The 19,688-nt window shown below is 36.1% G+C and overlaps 1 protein-coding gene across 2 annotated transcripts in view; it reads right to left on the bottom strand.

Annotated features, from left to right (window-relative positions):
• Positions 1 to 19,688, bottom strand: part of HDAC9 (histone deacetylase 9) — a 395,548-nt gene that overhangs the window by 89,123 nt on the left and 286,737 nt on the right. For both annotated transcript variants that reach the window (XM_031052375.2, XM_005152865.3), the window contains 4 exons: positions 13,289 to 13,344; positions 12,959 to 13,046; positions 8,507 to 8,626; positions 8,074 to 8,171 (listed from right to left, as the gene is read on the bottom strand). In XM_031052375.2, coding sequence (XP_030908235.1) covers positions 8,074 to 8,171; positions 8,507 to 8,626; positions 12,959 to 13,046; positions 13,289 to 13,344 — 362 coding nt within the window. The remainder of the gene's footprint in view (positions 1 to 8,073; positions 8,172 to 8,506; positions 8,627 to 12,958; positions 13,047 to 13,288; positions 13,345 to 19,688) is intronic.

The following is a 19,688-nucleotide window of genomic DNA, read 5'->3' as shown; positions in this document are numbered from 1 at the left end:
GAGGCATGCCCTGGAGGTGCCACACAAACTTACACTGAGATACAGGTGTGTGAGCACACACAGTACTTCTTTGCAATCCTGCTTATATTTGAAAGGAGCAAAATAAACTCCAATTTCTTTTTCTTCTTTAAGTATTAAAAGAAGAATAGTGGAGGTCTCATTAGCTAAGCTGGCTAAAGAAAGCATTAATCAGAACCGTGTAGTTGAAAGGCCTCTGCTTCTGCTGTTCTTGAAACAACACTTCTGTCTGATTCTGGATAATGGGCTTTTAATAAAAATATCCACCAAAGGAAAACAATTAAACAATACATAAAGCACCAGGGTGCAATCTAGTGGTTCTGTTACAGTCTGGAGCTGTTCCAGCAGAGAACATGTGGGTATTTTTTACAGGCTACAGTGTAGTTCTCAAAACTTATTATAAACCAGCAAAATTTAAGTTGGGGCTGCACATCTATACAGTTGCTCAGTGTTGCTGTAAGACTTTTAATCCAGACCTGACATTTATCTCCATTGAAATGCCACAGATATTCTGACTTTTAGGATAAAAATACCTTCTGTGCTCTTGCTGTTGTTTAATCTCTTCCAGAATCTTCATGGTGATATTTCTCACCTTTCCATCAAAGTATTTGACAATATGGCAAGTCTTTATCCACACACCTTTATTCTTTCATCTTTCTGGCTTGACAAAAATTGGAAAATGGTTATATCAGAAAAGAGCTCAGGTACCTTTCAGTACTTTGAAACTACAGGCATGTATGGCTTGGGGTTTTAATCAAATAGTTTTTAACCTGAACCACATAAACCTGACCATGCTATATTTTCTTATCCTTTCTCCTTCACCCCCTACTTTGCCATGTCAATAAAAGAAACTGTGCATCTGTACAAAAGTAAACCGACAGTAACTAATTTCTGTAATGAAAGATTTAATTTCTCTAGTTCCACTGAAAGAGAGGAGCATCATATGCAGTTTTAAAAATCCTGGTACAGTAAAAGTGAAAATTTAGGGTAGTTTGGTGAGAAGAAGCTAGATTTTTCCAAATAAAAATAAACAAGTAGGAAGAACAAGAGGTCGCAGGTTATAAACACTGTTGCCAGTTTTAGTTTTATGGTGAACTTTGAAGTACAACAAAATGTTGAAAAGCTGTTTGTACCAGTGTTTCAAATGCTTTTAACTCTGCTTCTCCATTTCCTAAGGACTCTGTCCCTATCCCCACGATACCAATCATCTGAATGCTCAGAACATTTGTCAAGAAACAAGAAAAAAGCATGAAAATTTACCATTATTACAAAACCTCCCCCACACACTCAGAAAAATATTCAAAAGCCACAAATCCTCAGGACTATTTAAAATTTACATATGAAATTTGTACTCTAAACAGATTTAAAAAGTATTAGTCCAAGCAAATTTCTATCTTCTTCAAAAGAAACTGTTCATGCACTCTTAAGACATTTTTTCATAGCTGTTTGGTGTACCTTTCTTTGAATTCGCCTAAGACATTTTCTGCCTCAGAAGGGAAAAGAAAGATATCTGTGGCTAAAATGCTAATTTTTAAAGGATACTTGGAAGAAGTAGACAAAATCAGATATTAAAAACTGATTGAAACTGTTAACTTATGACTGAAGAATGCTGTGGGTGACTGAGGGCAAACCATATACATCTATACAGAAACCATTGCATAGATTTCCTAGAGCTTCTACAACTGTGTTCTGTTCAGCTATACTTTTCTTCATAAAAGCAGTACTATGACAGTGCGGAAGGGTTGTAAATGATTAGCACTCTCAATAATGTCCATCTACATTTGGGTAAATCATTATCTGCTTGTCATACATATGACTCAGAGATTCTGCCTTCCTCTTTGTGCATGGAATGCTGAATACATTGCTGTCAGCAAATAGAAAAAAAGAAAGAACAATAGCTGGGATAATCTTTATGAGTTATTGTAAAGCAAAATATTGAGAAATAATTTATTTTCATCAGTATATATGACAAGCATTTTGACAAGCATTTTGCTTGTCTGAGGCTATTGCCAATGGAGTTCACTGATGACATAATACAGTTCTGAAGATGTTAGATCTGTCTCCTTCAAGTTCTTTTCTTGACTCATGAGACTGAGCAGCTAGCTTGGCTTTTTCTTTCTCCCACACTTTTGTCTTTTTATCTCTTCATATTTGAACCAGAAACTGGGTCTTACCCAGTTTTTTAGACCCAGTCTAGCATAATACAGCCCCTGGAGATTACAGTCATAAAAATTAATAGCATTAAGTTATGGGTATTTAAAATTATTGTTTAAAAGAACCTTTTTTTCTCAAAAGCTATTCTTGGTGGAATTCATTAAACATTATCACAGTACACCACTGTTCTATGACTTGCTGTAAATATGTAGAGCTAGGAAAAATGATGATTTTTGTGTCTTACATTCTTTTGCTTACCAGAAACTAGATTTCTACTCAGAGTTATGCAATATTGCAGAACAGTGGTGTCAAAGAAAGCCATGATAATATTCAAAATAGTATAAATCAATGGTTCGCCCTCATGTGGTGTATTTAGCTCATTTCTATAAAACAGCAGAGCTTCAGAGATGAGCAATTAAAATGACTTGGCAACTGGATATATTTCTAAATGAAGAGAGATTGAAAAGACCAGAAATATTGTAGTTAGAGAGAATGCAAATAGGAAAGGAAATTACACAGATAATGCAAATATACTTAAAATAATAAATATGGATAACCAAGAATACACATTTCATCTACACATGTAGTACATGAACAAACAGACATTTAATGAAAGTGGAAGCCTAATTATTTGAGCTGAAACAAAGAACTTTTGTCTTTCAGACACACATTAAGACCATTAAATTCAATACCAATAGGATACACAGAAAATTAGTTATCTCCAATTCCTTAGTGAACAAAAAGTTATAAAAGTGAAATTTAAGGGCATTAAAATAATATATACACACTGTCTATGTAAACTTATATAAAAAAATAAGGAAAATACAGTCGTATAATGTTCTCTATAGAGTTTATGATCAAATCATAACTTAGAGTAAAAAAAATCATATCAGTATCTATGCTGAAACAGAAGAATATGAAAAGAAGAATGTATTTGAAAACCAACAAAAGTACATTTACAAAGATTTTCACTTGAAGTGTCAAAATTAAATGTCATCAGATCAAAAAATATAAAAATAAGACACAAAAAGGGTTGGTATACATAAGTGCAATCTCTCAAATAAACTTAACTATGATGCTTAAGTCCACAAGACTGCAATGAATATATCAGAGTTCAAAATACAGAATTTTAGACACATTTATTTTCTCCCAAAACAAGTGCTGAGAATTGTAACACAGAGTGTAGATTTTCTGCACAACTTTCCTTTCACTTTTACACTTTAACATATGTGTTTTCAAGTATGATTTTGATTTTGAATTCTTTTTAGATAAAATTATTATCTTTTTAGATAAAAAATATTATTTTGTCCTGTATTTTAAATTGAATCATGGGTATAATTCATTCTTAACTGTGACTTAACATCACCTATGAATTTTGAATTTGCTCACCTCCTTAAATTAAAATCATACATGCGGCTGCTAAAAATTGGAACTCAAAGATAATAGTATCATGAGCTATTTCTAATCATTCCAAGAACACATACGTTTCATTTTATATAAGCTTTTATGGCCAGGTTCATTGATATGCTGTGGCTGTTTAATGCTACTCTGGAGTAGAGAAAAGCAGCCAGTGCATACTGGCTGGTTAAGCTAAATTTACAGCTCCTTTGTTAAATAAAAGCAGTGCAAAGCAGTTGGAAGGCACACCCCAGTCTCATTCTATCTCTTGCTTCTCCCTGACTGTCCTAAATGCTCACATTTGTTCCCACTGCTTCCTGTGTCTCCTATATTCTGCTCTATAGAAGCACATCTCACCTGTCCTCTGTAAACTCCAAGTATATACATATACATGTGTGCATGTACGACATAGACCTAAGCCTCTGTCTGCTGCGTCCTTCACTGAGCCCATCTGGTAAAATGCGGAGCTTATGAAAATAATTATTTGAACATTAGTAGTTGACTATTGCTCTTATTTTTTCCACAACTGTTGGCAGAAGAGACTGGATTACATCCTCATAAACTCATGTAGAATTATCCTCTTAGAAAAAAGCCACCATCTTCTATTGCTTTCAAAGAGATTAAAGCAAATTTAACCTGAATAGATGGCAGTAAATGATGAAACAAAACTGTCTAAAGGGAAGGATACATGAAGCCTTGAAGATAATGGAGAACTGTGCTTCGGTTAACAGGGGAAAATAAGAGATGCCTGCACTTTAGGATTTTTGTAGACAAGTTGCTTAACTATGGTAAACCTCAAAAAAAAAAAACTTTTCTGGAAAAACTAAAAGGTACAATGATTTAATTACTACTATTCTTTTTCATTCTAGAGAAACTTCTCTCTCCTACATTTTATACTACATCCTTGCAGTTAACACAGGCAAAGGGAAAGAAAACTGGAAAGGAAAATGTATTCTTTTATACATGAAAGTGCAGTCTTCATCTTCAATCCAGTTACAGACATTTAAATTTTATTTTGTATTATAGTTTAAAAATACAAGAAAGTCTCTTCACATAGCACTGAAATTAAAATGGCAAACACAAACCAGCACCATATTTTTTCCTGTTTCACAACAGAGTCCCACAGGAGTCACTCACTCAGCATGCCTTTGAAGTGATTATTCTGTTATGCCTCTAACTCGTATTCAAATTTTCTGCATTTTTACACATCAAAGTTGCTTTTCCCCAAACAAATAGAAATATTTTCTCTTGGACAGTGTGGAGGAATAGTGAGGTGGAATCTCATTCAGTATCAACAAGATGTACTTAAAATAGATTAATCTAGCGATTTATGCAGTGTAAAATAAGTAATATTCAGCTCCCTACATGTGTCTGTATGTAAATACATACATTGTTCTACAAACAGATTCTGGCCCATGAACAATATACCTGATATCAACTACATCATCATATATAATACATTATTATGGACAAAACTCCCAAGTCAGAAGAAAGCCTCACTCTCTATTTCTGTGGACATCATTCAGAAGAATGTGAAATTTGACAGTCGATCAAGCAATAACAAGCTACCTAGAGTCATGGCTACTGACACTTCAAATATGTGCTTGGTGCAATTCTGGAAAGATACTAGGGCTCTGCTGGTGAGAAAGTGAAGGTTATATGTACCCCCTAAGGAGCTTTAGACGATTTAAATGCAAATTTCTCAGTTCCTAAGAACTCAAAGGGTTAGGCTTCCAAGGCAGGCAGAAAACAGGGAACTTCAGCTTCTTACAATAAAGGCTCCACCTACCTGTAAACTTACTCACACTTTGGATATTTTCCAGAGGACCTTCATCAACCATCTCTCCTGACTCTGCTAGGAATTGAAAACTATGCATAACCTCTCTGTCTACTGGGGAGTAGGCATGAAGAGAAAATCTCTCCATTTTGTCTCTTATTTTTGTCTTAAAATTGAGGATGTTCAACATTTTACCCATCCCTTAGCTTGGATCTTTGATCTTCCCTGTAAATCTGTCCTTAAATCAATTTACCTAAAAAAAAAGGCGGGGGAGGAGAAAAATCAAACCTATTTTCCTATCTACATAACTCACTGTTTATTTTCCTAAAAACTGACCTGTTGCAGGTCAAAACTCCAAAAAAACAGCAGCTCTTCTATTGAAGTTCTTGAAACCTGTACCTTTCTATCTATGGCTAAATGACTGAACTGTGGCTCTCTCTTGACTGTCTCACAATTCTGGCAAAACTGAGAACACAAGCTATATGATGTTTGAAATTTTGGATAATAGCAGGGCTAGATTCTGTTTCACAGATTGTCTCTTTACTAGAAGTCATAAATTTAGCTAACATTTAGACCAGATGCACATAAAGTAGCTACCTTTTTCTTCTTATGTAAAGTTACAGATTTTTCTATTCATCCTTCAAAGTTCCATGCTGTTTTCTTCATTGATTCCCATTCAGATTTGTCATAACAGTCATACCAAATCCATATCAATAATCCCTAGGTAGGGCACAATGACTGTGCCCAAGCAAAAATGGTCTTAGGGTGTAGGGAAATATTTCCTGTCGATCCTACTGTTTTGGAGAAAAGGAAAACAGCAGTAACTATTGTAATCAGTCAACAGTATTATATTAAAAAGTATAACCTTCACATTATTTGCAACATTAATTGTGAGGTTAAATGTATGTATTGAAAAGAGAAGCATTAAATTTTGCACCATCAGCAATTCTTTTAAGGCAGATCTCAACCTTGACTTTGAACTTACCTGAATTAAAATAAAATAAAAAATTAAGCATTTATATAAGTGGTATGTCTGCAAATGATCAGCCAGCATGTAGTAGCTTACATGAATTTTATTTTCCTGAATAGTGCTGCTTTACTAAAGAACAGATACTGAAATCCCTTTAAAACTGAAGGAGAGTAATAGATGCAGCAGCAATATAAGCTGCTCCTAACTATTCACTAGCGTGTCTTAAAATAGAACTGCAAAGTACATGTTTGACAAGGCATTATTAAGCCCAGGTATTTGTTGTCAGGATACCAGGGGTGCCAACTATGGTTGCAATCAGTTACACAAATCTTGTTCAATAAGTTGGGACCACCATTCTCCACAGTATTAGATGGCCAGATTACCTATACCAGGACAAGTTGCATCCAAACCAAGAATTTTGGGATGATCATATTAGATGTATTGATATCAGACACTAATAGCAGTGATTTTAACCTTCCAATCCCCTAACTTCAGTAAAAATCTCATCAAAGAATAAGAAAGATCTTGGAAAGAGCTTGAGAAAATACTGAGGATTACAAACTTTGGAGCCTGCCACTATTTATTTAGACTCTTTTTAAATACAGGCAATATTGTAAATAAAAATGAAACCTTTTCCACATGAACAGTGTGATACTGTGAGTGTATAATGCTGTTTCTGTATCTAGGGCTTATACTTTGAATTCAGGTGTGTTATGTGATCCTCTGCATATTATTTCATGGACTGCACAGGAATGCTACAGAAAAGGAAAAAAAGGGGCAGTGTTTTTTTTTGTTTGTTTGTTTGTTTTGTGATGCATTAACAATAGAATATAGTCAAAAGCTATATAAGATAAATGCACTACTTCAAACTAGAAGTCTTGAAAGTGACTGGAAATACGTTACTTGTCTCATTGCCTTTCTTGCATATCAGTTTCCGCTTTTCAAACACATAGCCTTTGCCCTGTCTTGAAAGGTGAGTGCCCACTAAACCCTTCACTAGACTACTTATAATGCAAGAAAATGGTGTAGGTAAGGCAGGACTACTGAAAGTCTAAAAGAGTGTGTTTAAACAGCTTTTATCTCTTCCAGTCCCATAAAAGACTAAAAATTATGATGCATTACCTATGAAAGAATAAAATTTCATTTAAAATAAGCTATTGAAAGTAAAGAGAAATACTTTCATGCATGCAATATTTCCTGTCACTTTTACCGAGACATTTCACAATTAACTTCATTTTCACAATAGAAGTTATTTACTTCTAAGTAAATTACACTTTACTGCAATTCATAGAAAAGCCAATTGGTCAAATCTGTGTCATCACAATGAGACTTTTAAGTGAATGAGGAATGCTGGATTTGGACCATACTTCATATTGCTTTCTATCGTCTTTACTTGCATGTAACTGCAACTGATGTGAGTGCAAACAGTAATTTTCTTCTGCCTGACATAATTGCTTACATTTAAATTCTGTAGGTAGAGAAGTGAACAAGCTCAAAGTCATTCTACTAGCATTATATAATAATGATAAAATGAGCGACTGATTAAATAGATTTTTTAATATTATTATTCTGAGTGGATGATCACAACAATTAAATTAGCCAGCTTTATTTACTAAGCTTTTGTATACTTGGGATACCAACATTAATTAGTTTCACCCTGAGTCATTCTCCTGTCTTGCAAAATTTCATTAGCTTTTGTCCATGTGCTTATGTTCTACATCCAGTTTTCAGAACTTTAAAAGAAAAAGGTACAAACCTGAATGCTGTGAGATACTCAACATCACCCATAGGAGGGTCCAAGCCACCTGTCCAAGCAATATTTATGTTATAACCTTCACCAGGGCCACTTCCAACCTGAAAAATAGGAGTAAAATGACAAAAAGATTGAAGAGGAGAAAACAGAAGGGGGAAAAGAGAGGGAAAGCATGAAGGGGGGTGGAGAAGAAATAGTTCTTGTGTGTTTCAAAAACAAACATCAAACAACATGTCAGATCAGCCCAGCCTTGTTTGACAGGGACTGCTCTGGGTTATGCACTTGTTCTCCACCGGTCCCCTGCTCCCAGTAGACAATTTGGTAATCTGGTGTAATTTAGGGAACCAGAGAAGGACAAGAAAATTAGGGGCAATCATGCAATGCAATTACCTGAAAGATACAAATAAAAATGGGGGTCTAAAGAAATAAACCTAACCTCATTTGGGGCTCCACTGCCGGGGAAGAAGTTGCCTTCATCATAGCGATGGAGGGAAACATACAGGATGCTGGGGTCAGCATAAAAAGCCTGCTGTGTACCGTTGCCATGGTGAACATCCTAAAGGAGAAAGAAAACAGATGACAAATGTAATAATGTCCAACTCAGTGTAGAGAACTCACTTCTGCTTTCTTTAACCCCCCTACCCCCCTTTCTCTCCCTCTCCCTTGCCCTCCTTTTGTCTTTCTTTTCCCCCTCCCTTCACCACCCCATACTTCCTGAACTTTCAGGCAAATTACTCTTTAATGCACTCATTTTTTAAACTGGCTTCTAAAAATCAGGAAACCATAGCGAGCGTGCCCTGGAGACTCCAGATGAGCAGTCAGTGAGAAATCCCAGTCCTTTTGTACAATTAGATATTTATACACCGGCTCTTTGTACTCCTTGCCTCAGTGATGGAATCTAACATCCTGTTTTATGGAGGAATTTTATGACTTATTAACTGCCAACAGTTCATAACCCCTCAGGCTTAATTAACTAGCCTCATTGGCCTCTGAAGAAAGACTAATGTTTAAACTACAAACTAGTATTTTGCAGAAGGATCTATGGTTTACAGAGCTTTTTCACAATTCTTGACAGAACACTAAACATAAGTATATTCATTGATTTGCCAAGTTCCACTATTGAGGTCAAAGGCTCTGCGACCAGCTGAGTAAATTGGCTTTCTTGAAACATTCAGTTCAGTTCAGTCCCTCAGCAGTTAGATCCACATCAAAAGAGATGCCAGATGCAGAAAGGACTTCATACTTCATTTTTGCAAAATCATGACGGCAACAGTTGAAGACATAGGAATATGATCTCATTAGCTATTAAATCATCTGGCAGATAGGATGGTGCCTTCCCCAATCAAGGAGTGACCTTGGCCAGTCTCCATATTTCAAACATTGTATAATGCCAGTGAAAAGAAATTCTGTCATTAAATGAAATACTGGAAAAGAAATGCTGACAGTATATCTGCATAACAAAGGCTGATGATGTTGACTTTTCCTCTTTTTTAGTTTTGTGTTCACGTTCTACTATTGTACTATGTGGTTAGACATGCAAGAAGCTTTACAAGTGAAAACGGAAAATCCACTTGCCTTTAGCAAGTTGAGTCTTTTTTGTAAGTTTGTCCTCAACATTTGTAAGAAGCTGAAAAATTATGAATATTATTAATTCTCCTCCCTTAAGCCATCGTTTTGAAATTTCTCATATGACGAGAGAATCCAGAATGAGTACAGAAAAAGTTTCTGGATTGCAACACTATAACTGAGACTGTATTTTATGAACGCTAAGACGTCTGAACCAAATTTAGTATCACAGAAACAGTGGTTACATTTTCCTCAGGATATCTAGACTCCAGGAAGGTTGAAGTTATGTGTGTGCTGCCAATGGCACAGCAAGCGCTGTGCATTGCTTGTGTTCTGCGCCATCTGGTCTAGTTCATGACCTTCACCCACATGTTCAGGACTCTACATTGATGGAGTCTTACTTGTACAGCATTGTGCTTCACTTGGACCTTCTCTGAGACCTCTGTGGGGTAATATTATAATGGTTACTTTTCTTTCCTCAGTTGAAAGTACTTGAAACAACATGGGGGATGAAGTTACATCCCAACTGTAACTTAATGCCAGGGTTAAATGTAACATGTTTTGGAGGTACAAGGGAGCACACACTGCTGTAAGGGTGTTGGAGATTTGAAGGCAGCCAGCATAGTATCAGAGGGCTCTGACTTGCAAATGAAATAAAATCTGGAATGCAGACTAACCCCAGAATCCCATTCAGTCTTCAACTGTGACAGAATTAATTGGTTTACTCCAGCCTCAGATCATGCTAACATACATGCACATATGGATGATCTTGGAACAAGAATTGTAACAACAATCTGAGAAGCTGTTAGCCATACAGATAGAGCTGCAGAGATTATGGACAAAAACATAGTAGGACTTCATTTTTATTTTAATTAATCTTTTTTTTCCATGCATGTTCGGGGCTTTAGACATATTTTTACTGTAACATTTTTCAAATGAGAAGAATAAAAAATAGAAAAAATTTTAAAACAGATTTATTATTCAAATTTTTATTATTCAAATACATAAAATTCTGCTAGCTTTCTTGTCTAAACTTTAATTCCACCAAGGATTACTGAGTTTTGAAGAGCAGTAACTTCTCTGGTTAGACAAAAGAGTGTGTTGTTTAAGACTGCGGATGTTACCACATGAGAAATGTGATCATATTCTGCCCCTAGCAAATCAAATTTATTCCGGGTATATAAATCAGGTTAAAAATGGAGATTTATTCAAATGGTGGAATAAAGAAAAAAAGCTGAAAGAGAGGTCTTTTATTTTAGTGTAGAAATAAATGAATGATTAAAAATTAAAAAGTTAAAAATTTATGTATGAACACATGTAGCCACTATGAAGACTACACTTGATTTGTAATTAGACTACAGTTTTAATGTATGGGACTGAATATTACTTTTTAATATTTACGTTGTAGTATCATGTATAGCTGCCAACCTGCATGGGGTCCTGCTGTGGTAGACACTATCAAAATACAGTCTTAAAGGTTAACTTCAAGTCTAGCATCTGTAATTCCAGTCTTTCCTTCAGATGCTCAAAACTCTGTTGGTGGGCATAAAGACATCACTATTAACTTGTTAATTCATTTCATCTGGATTGCAATTTATGTGTACTTTGCATACATAAGAAATTTTCCATGTGAATTTTTGTACATTATTTTGCTGATCATAGAGCAGATTAGGGACTGGACTACAAATGCTCCAGGAGTGAAGTAATCTGTGTCAGCCATATTTCTCCCTTTTCAACAGCTGAGTTATTCTGGCCAATGGGACAGAGTCAGAGAGAGGTTGGTATTTCCTACTCACTTTCCTAGGTAAGGACAGGCAGTTTCACAGGTAATCATTTGCACAGGTAATGATTTATACATTTAACTTTTCCTTGAAAAATTGAGGCTGAATTCCCAAGTGCTTATTGGCTAAGCAGGTCAAATGGAATTGGCTTCTTTTCCCGACAAAGCAAATGTAACGTTTACAATCAAAAGGACTTAGAAACATTCACAAAATATAAAGTTTGAATAGGCTTTTCCTATTTAAAAAAAGGAATAAACATAGAGTTCACTTTTGGCCAGTATTTACAGCAGTAAAACTAAATGAACTCTAAGACTCAAGTCAGCAAACAGATACAACATGCAGTGGAAGTGAAATCTGCAAAAATATTTTTGCAGTTAGAATTATGTTTCTAATTGATAATAGAATAATCTGAGAAATATTTGAAAAACATTTTAAGAATATTTATCCTACCCATATACTTCTTCTACCACTCATTTTTCACTTGCCTCTCCTTCTCCCACACTCCCCCTTTTTCTGCTTCTCTTCAACCGCCAGTACACATGTTTAACTGAACAAAAGTGCTAGATGGTAAGGCCATGACTTCACAATAAGATTTAATTACAAGTGCAGATATGAACAAGATTTAGACTATTAAGCCCTGCACTTCAAAAACCCTTTAACATATTTTGTCTTTAAATCTTTTATCACCTGCAAAAATTAATTAAGTGCAGATGTAACAGGTTAGGTTTTGATGCCAGGGTTCATTTCCTGTCTATGCTTTGTCAGACACCCTATTACACCTCCTCATGAACTGTAGGAAAATAAAAATGGTGCTCATAAATCAGCATTCAACTTTCCTTGGGCTGTGCATTGGGCTGATCCTTTAAGTGCAAGGCAGAACTCCAATTCATTATTCATGAAAATAATATAGACAACATGCCAAATGTCATCTGCATTTAAATAATCCATTTGTTAAATATATAAAGTATTGGGTAAGAATGCCTTCTATTAAAATACAAGACTAATCCAATGAAGTGGATTTTTAATCATGTAGCTTTCCTTCAGGGAACCATCAAGAGTGGGCATACATGACTTGAAAACTTCTTAGAAGGAATGACCTGTTGATTTGTTTAATAATACCGAAGTTACACAACAAATCGAATCATTGCTAGCTGGGGGAAGTGGCCAATTTGGTTACCAAAACAACAACATTCTCTAACGCACATCTGACTATTTAAAGTTTGTATTCTGTAGGGAAAAGTAAACTTGGGTTCTGTAGGGTTATTTTAATGGTGGAAGTATCAATTCATTTAAGGACCATAAAAGCTGCCCTGATCTGTACCTTCTTCTCATTAAATTGCAGTTAACACCATTAAAGTGAAACATAGATGTTTATGACTTCAGTACTGCCATCCTGGCTTTAATGAGTTCCCAAAATCAGAGGAAATGCACACCTTTGTTACTACTAGGTATTAGAACCAGAAAAGTCTGACATATAAATACAAATTCATTATCTTTTATCTAGATGCACTGAAAGTGTGATTTTTGCCAAGAATACATACCAGATCTACAATCAGTATCTTGCCTACATTTAGCTTGTCTCTCAAGTATTTGGCAGTAATTGCAATCGAATTGAAAAAGCAGAACCCCCTGTGGAATAGAGAAGAACAGAAATAAGAAAGCAAATCAGTCAGGAAAACAGCTATAAATAATGTTCAGAGCATTTTGAAAAATGCTATATGATCTCTGAGGCCATAAATCTGCTTCTGGGAGTACCTAGAAAGCCTTTTCAGTCATCTGCTAACAATTACAGTTCTTCAGAGACATGCACAACACAGGTGATTGCCAGTAACCTTAGTGCTCCAAGATGGGCAATATTCCCTGGTACTTACATGGCTGTTGATTCTTCAGCATGATGGCCTGGGGGCCTTACAACAGCAAAGCCATTCTGTAGGAACAAGATAGGTTTTCAATTATCAGCTTAAAAAAGTACTTGACTCAGTGCAAAACAGAGCAGCAGGCAGACTGGATTGAAATCTATTAGAGGCTCTTGAGCACTTTTTCTGTCCAACTGCCCTTTCATAGTACTGCCAGAAATAATATATTTGAGAACAGAGGCACATAAACTTATGTAAATATACACATGCACATATTTACATACACATGCAACATGATCTAAAGAGGAGGAAAAAGGCAGGATGAGACAGCCATTGTTATCAATTCTGCTGTCTACAATTCACATTTAAAAGAAAGCCGAATCCACTGATACACTCTTGATCTAAGTTCATGTAATCTTACATCCCTCTAGCTTGAGAAGTTTCAACATAAAAGTAGCTTGAGGTATATATTTTACATGACTGGTCAGTGTTGACCTTACCTTCTATATGGGCTAACTGACAAATTCACACACACGTGTAATTCCCAGCTGCAGAAAAAGGGTGTCAATGAATATCCCGTATTTCTCCAAACCATAAATTAAACTTGGGAACCTGCCAAGCTCACAAGTTTAATAGATTCTCTAAAGTCAATTTCTAACACACTTTCTGGAATTGTATATAAATTTAATGAAATACAACACTAGGATTAGTGATGATCAAGGTATTTTTTGCCTCTAGTGTCACTGAAGGTAAAAGAAAAGTTAAATTTTCCTCCTTTCAGTGTGAGTAAGGTAAAGGGAGAATGTAGAAGTACTGGCAAGGTAGTTCTGTTCAGAAAATCAGATTATTTATTCAAGAAGCAGTGTCATATAAGTATGCATCATACCAAATTTCTTTTACAACAGTCAGATTCAGAAGTAACACCATTACTTCATCAAATTTACTCCTGTCCTGGGTTCAGCAGTAGCAGTCATTTTTTCTCCTTCTTAGTAGCTGGTGCAGTGCTGTGTTTTTGGCTTTTAGCCTGGGAACAGTGCTGATAACACTGATGGTTTTAGTTATTGCTCAATGACCAAGGACTTTCTGAGTCTCATGCTCTGCCAGGGAGGAGGGGAGGCCGGGAGGAAGCAGAGACAGGACACCTGACCCAAACTAAGCAAAGAAGTATTCCATACCACAGCATGTCACACCCAGGATGTAACAGAGTTACCTGGAGGGGCTAGGGCACTGCGGGGTTGGACTAGGTATAGGTCGGTGCTTGGTCTGGCTGGGTGGGGTGAGATATCAGTTGGTGGGTGGTGAGGTGTTGTATTCTCTCCCCTTGTTATTTCCTTTATCGTTATTATTACTGGTGGTAGCAGTAGTGATTTGTGTTATACCTTAGTTACTAAACTGTTCTTATCTCAACCTGTGGAAGTTGCATTCTTTTCAGTTCTCTTCTCTGTCCCTCTGGGAGCAGGGGGAGGCCAAGAAGGGAGGGGGGGGAAGGTGAGAGAGAGACTGCGTGGCTAACATGATGACAGGGTTTAAACCACTAGAACTCTTTAGTTCAACTATTCAAGACAGTCTCTTCTATTCAACTATATATTTTCTTCTATCTGACATCAAATTAATGCCAATCAACATATATATAAAAATAAGTAATTATAATCTGTGCATCAATACATCATCAGATTTGCCTTTTCAAGCAGCCTCATAGAAACAATATTTGGCTGCAAGATCAACCAAGCATGTGATTTTCAGAATTAAAAGGATGAAGAATTTCTATATTTAAATAATCAATATTACAGTAGTCCAGTTTGATATACTTAAACTAGGCAAACGTCAATGTTTCAGTTTTTATTTATCTGAAACAAACATGATAATCACTACACTTTCATGTAAATAAGGAGCAAGATAATAAAATGTAAATAAGGTGGTTGAGTTACAATAGTGACTGTGAAATCTGTTTATTTACAGTCTTATGAATGTGTGTTTGTTTGTACCTGTGCAATTGTCTACCTATGTTGTTTCACTGACATTAATTTTATTAATTAATTAGGAAATACTAACAGGCTACCTCATATAGTTTGCTGCTAAGTGTAATCCAAGCAGACAGATGCATTCTTGTGGAGTGTGGCCAAACTTCTATCAGATGACAGCAAACTTAAACTATAACGTAAATGAAGTACATCTGTAAGGGTGATTCTTCCAGCCACCATTTAAAGAATCTGGGAGATTTGACAAATGCCTTATTTTTCATTAAATATTCATATTAAAAAAACCAAAACAAAACAAAACCCAAACAAATCCATAAAACAAGCAAAGAAAAAAATCCCAAACAAAACCAACCAACCATAAAACCCCCAAAACCAATCAAACAAAAAATACAAGAGTCAGAACAAACATATATGTTCATATTTAGACAGGCATTCCTGGAGGTGGATTATAAATTGCCTATAGATCAAACACACCATCAAAAAAAAAAAGCCTTGTGGACCTCACTAATCTGCAGAACCAAACCAGCTTTACACTCTAAGCTAAACCCCTGTCCTTATCCTTCTGAGGACTTTTAACATTTCCCTTTCATACAAAACATGACTTAGAGAAGAATTCTGCGAAGAATTCTTTTGTAGTGTCTATGAGAAACAAAGTATGTGTCTGCTGAGGAACGTGTAGATAACGAAGTGAAAACAGACTTAGAGAAGAGGGTATTACTAGAGGCAGAGCAACATGCTACCTTTATTTTGTTCTCTTGATATTTGTAAGAATTTGGAAAAAGTCCATGCAAGGCTTACAGCTGCCCCTGCTCAGCTCACAGATCATTATCATCTAACTTTATCAGCATTCCCAAATGATCAAAATAATTAAGATGATTATATCTGGAAGGACTTTTTGCAGCAATATAGAGACAGAAAAATCAACACTGCTGGTTTTGACAACATGACAGTTAGTTACAGTATAGGCTTCTTTTTTCTGTTCCCTTACTTTGACACGACTGTTTGGAAGACCTGTTTTCTTATAGCTAGCTAGTTTCTGCTATCAGAGCTCAAGTTGACTGCTACAGTTCTCCATAAGCATGGACATTTGCATCAGTGTTGTGACCATTTTATATGTGCTCTTACATTAGAAGGAGTTCAGTATTCACATAGGAAATTTTCTTTTTTAAAAAATATAGTGTGTATGTTATATTGATGATAAAGCATATAATATAATCAAATTTTACTGAAAACTAGTTACTATACAGTATTAAAAGCAACTTTCAATTGACAGAACACTTTATTTCCTCTACTTTTAAACTTTCTATGAACACACTGTACGTTAGTAGAACGGAACATTAATTTATTTAGGCAATGTTTAAATACCAGACAGTGAGCTCAGAACAGTAGACAGAAAGGCAAAAATCTGTTTTAAAGATAGAAAGACTAATACAGAGCACTGTTTTAAATGAAGCCAACACACATAAATTCAAAGCATTTTATACAGAACCTTATTTATACTAGGATACAGACACCTTTATATGTAGACAGAGCATTAAACTGTCTGACAGACATGAACATTAGGAAAAGGATTCATGTCTGTGTCATTATATGATTACCTTTAGTTAAAATTGAGGTTAAAGAGTAAAGCCTGACTATAGATATTCTAAAACCTGCACATATTTGAACAACAAAGAGAAGTACTCTTTTTCCACAGTAAGTTAAGTATTCTCTTCTTTCAGAACTCCAAATAGGTAGTTGGATGCCTAATTGCCAAAGAACAGAGGTGTACATCCTACTGTGGCCTTCTTTTCTTTGGTGGTTCAGTTGATTCCTTTCTGTAGCATGCTGGGTTACAGTGTTGGGCTACAACATGCTTGGGGTTCTACTATATCTCCCTCTGAACCTCTTCAAGACAAGCTCTCAAGACAATATCACAACACAGATGGTTACTCCAGGCCTTGGGACTGACCATCCCTAGTAGGGTTCCACTGGTGTTTCTATTATACAAGAGGGCAAAACTAGACCTAAACAGTTTTTCCCTAGAGCAGTATGCGGTGAATGTAGCAAGGTGTCATGCAGCTCTTCCCTTTGTTTGACAGTTAGTAGCTTCCTCTGCTAGGTTCCAAGTGGACCAAAAGCAATCCAGTAATTCTCACACTCGAGGTGTGCTGAGGTTTCTGTTGACTCCAAGAAAAGCCAGCGTCATGCAAGAAATACGAGTAAACCCCATCAGGCATTTACTGAAGCGGCAGAAATCTCAGATTCAGCTCCTTGAATGTAGGGATGAATTTCTGAATATTCTTTGCATACTTGTGTGAGTATTTAGGTTATGTGGTCCATAGACATTGAGACACATCTTTGAGTTTTTAACAACAGGTCTAGAGTCATGTTCTTTCTCAGTTCTTATTCAGACTTATGGAGCTTTAATTATTTCCTGCAGTAGCAACAACATCCTCCTAAAGCCAGGTGTTAACGATTTTATTTTCTGCATGTTTAAATCCCTTAGCCTATCTAGCTCTTAGCTCTTGAAATTAGAAGTGCTTAAAAATGGCATTCTTGGACATTCACTTGTTTTTAATGGAAAGGTTTTATTTTTGCTTCAATGTGCACAGGCTTCTCTTCAGAAGAGAAGCCAGTCACTGAAGCTAATATTTCATTTCTTTGTAGGAGCATCTTTAGTTATACAGAAATGTATCCGTTGCTCCTGTCAGAATTGATATTCCTTATGTTTTATATATATACAAGTTTTTATTCTCACAAAGCTATAAAGCTATATACAAACCTATTTCATTACATTTAAAAGGTGCTCCATACAGTGTATCTGACAGGGTGTAACCCTGAAGTGATCTTAGTGGTATCCTTAACCATGCTATCTGTGGCTTAGTTCATTCCTTCAATAACAAACATCCATCAGGCTGCTTTATGCCTTGTCTGCTTATGACAATCCTCTTGCAACTGGTACCCTGAAGCAGATAACCGTATTTCTGCCAGTGTCACTTATGCTGTAATGTGATGCCAAGTTATGCCATCCAGGAGGAAGGGTAAGCATAAGGGTGAGTGGTATAAGGATAACACAATCCTCAAGTACTGGTTTAGGACAATTTTACAACCTATTCATACTGCCAGAGCAAGAGCCAGTATCTGGCCTTGGGGGGTGTGCGAATGCAGTGAAAAAACCCCATGATTTAACAGAGCAGTATTAGCAACACATAGATTTACCAAGAAAACAATAATGGGCAGGAGGGAATACCACTTTGTCTTTTAGAGGAAGCTAGTAGGGGCCAGGAACACAGAAACAGACATTAAACTCTGTGATGGCAACAAAGTTCCCTGCCTGTTTTCCTGGAGGTCTAAAAGGATGGCACCAGAAAATACGCATGAAAAGCTGGTGATTGCAAGCTAACTTATATACAACCAAGATGACCTGCTTAGCCACAAATAGTGTTAACTATATCAGGAAAGAAAGCAGTTTTAAGAACAGAGTGGTCATGGAGATAAGCTATGTACCACACATATAATTAAAGCTGTACTACTATATGAAATAATAACAGTCATTCAGCTATAAATATAACCATAACTGCTGGGATCAAGTATCTAAGAAACTGTTCCATATGAAATATTGCAATTTTGTAACTTTGTAAAAGCAAAGAGTACAAACTACTGTCTAAAAGACTTTATTAGTAACTTTGATTGATGGCTTTTATCAGTCATATCTTTAACACTAGCAAAATAAGCATTCGTTACCATTTCTTACACACTACACATTGCTAAAAATGCTGTGCCTGGGTGTAGAAAAAATGCCTCTTTTGTGGCCGCCACACATCACTCAGATTTTTTTTTTTGAGAGTATTACAGGGCAGATAGTGAGACAGAGAGGTAGAAAAAAAAGGTAGAGCACAGCCTACAAGAACAGTACTGTCTAGGAGGCACCTAAGCACAGAATACTTCCTAGGAAAGGAGATTTCTGTAGGCATTCGGAAGGAGCTGCGTAGGGTTCTGTGTTGTTCAGTCAGGCATGGAAATTCTCTAGACTGAAGCTTTTCTGGAGGGAGGATGCTGTGGGACTAGGGACATTTATTTTCAGCTCTTTTTGATTATTATGCCTTTAGAAAGATACTTAGGTTTTGCTCTAATAAATCATAGCAGTAGAGCTGTGAAACATGGTAGAGGGACTTTTACACAGAATACTTTTAAGACTAGAAAACCATGAGCTTGGGGGAGTGAGGGGGCTGATTTAGCTAATTCTGCTTATTCACTAGATTGGTACAATTTACTGTGTAATGATACCTCCATAGCCTTGTGTGACAAACACCTTGAGGACAGTAATAACCAAGCACAATTGGAATGAGAGTTTCAATTTCAAGTTATCCATGGATTATACAGACATTAGAGCAGCAATGAACAAATGCAGGAGGTTTCTTTTGGTATTGAATCAATCTGATATACCAGAAAGA

The sequence above is a fragment of the Melopsittacus undulatus genome, chromosome 1 (assembly GCF_012275295.1).
Source record: "Melopsittacus undulatus isolate bMelUnd1 chromosome 1, bMelUnd1.mat.Z, whole genome shotgun sequence".
NCBI lineage: Eukaryota > Metazoa > Chordata > Aves > Psittaciformes > Psittaculidae > Melopsittacus > Melopsittacus undulatus.
This window is presented reverse-complemented; position numbering and strand designations above follow the sequence as displayed.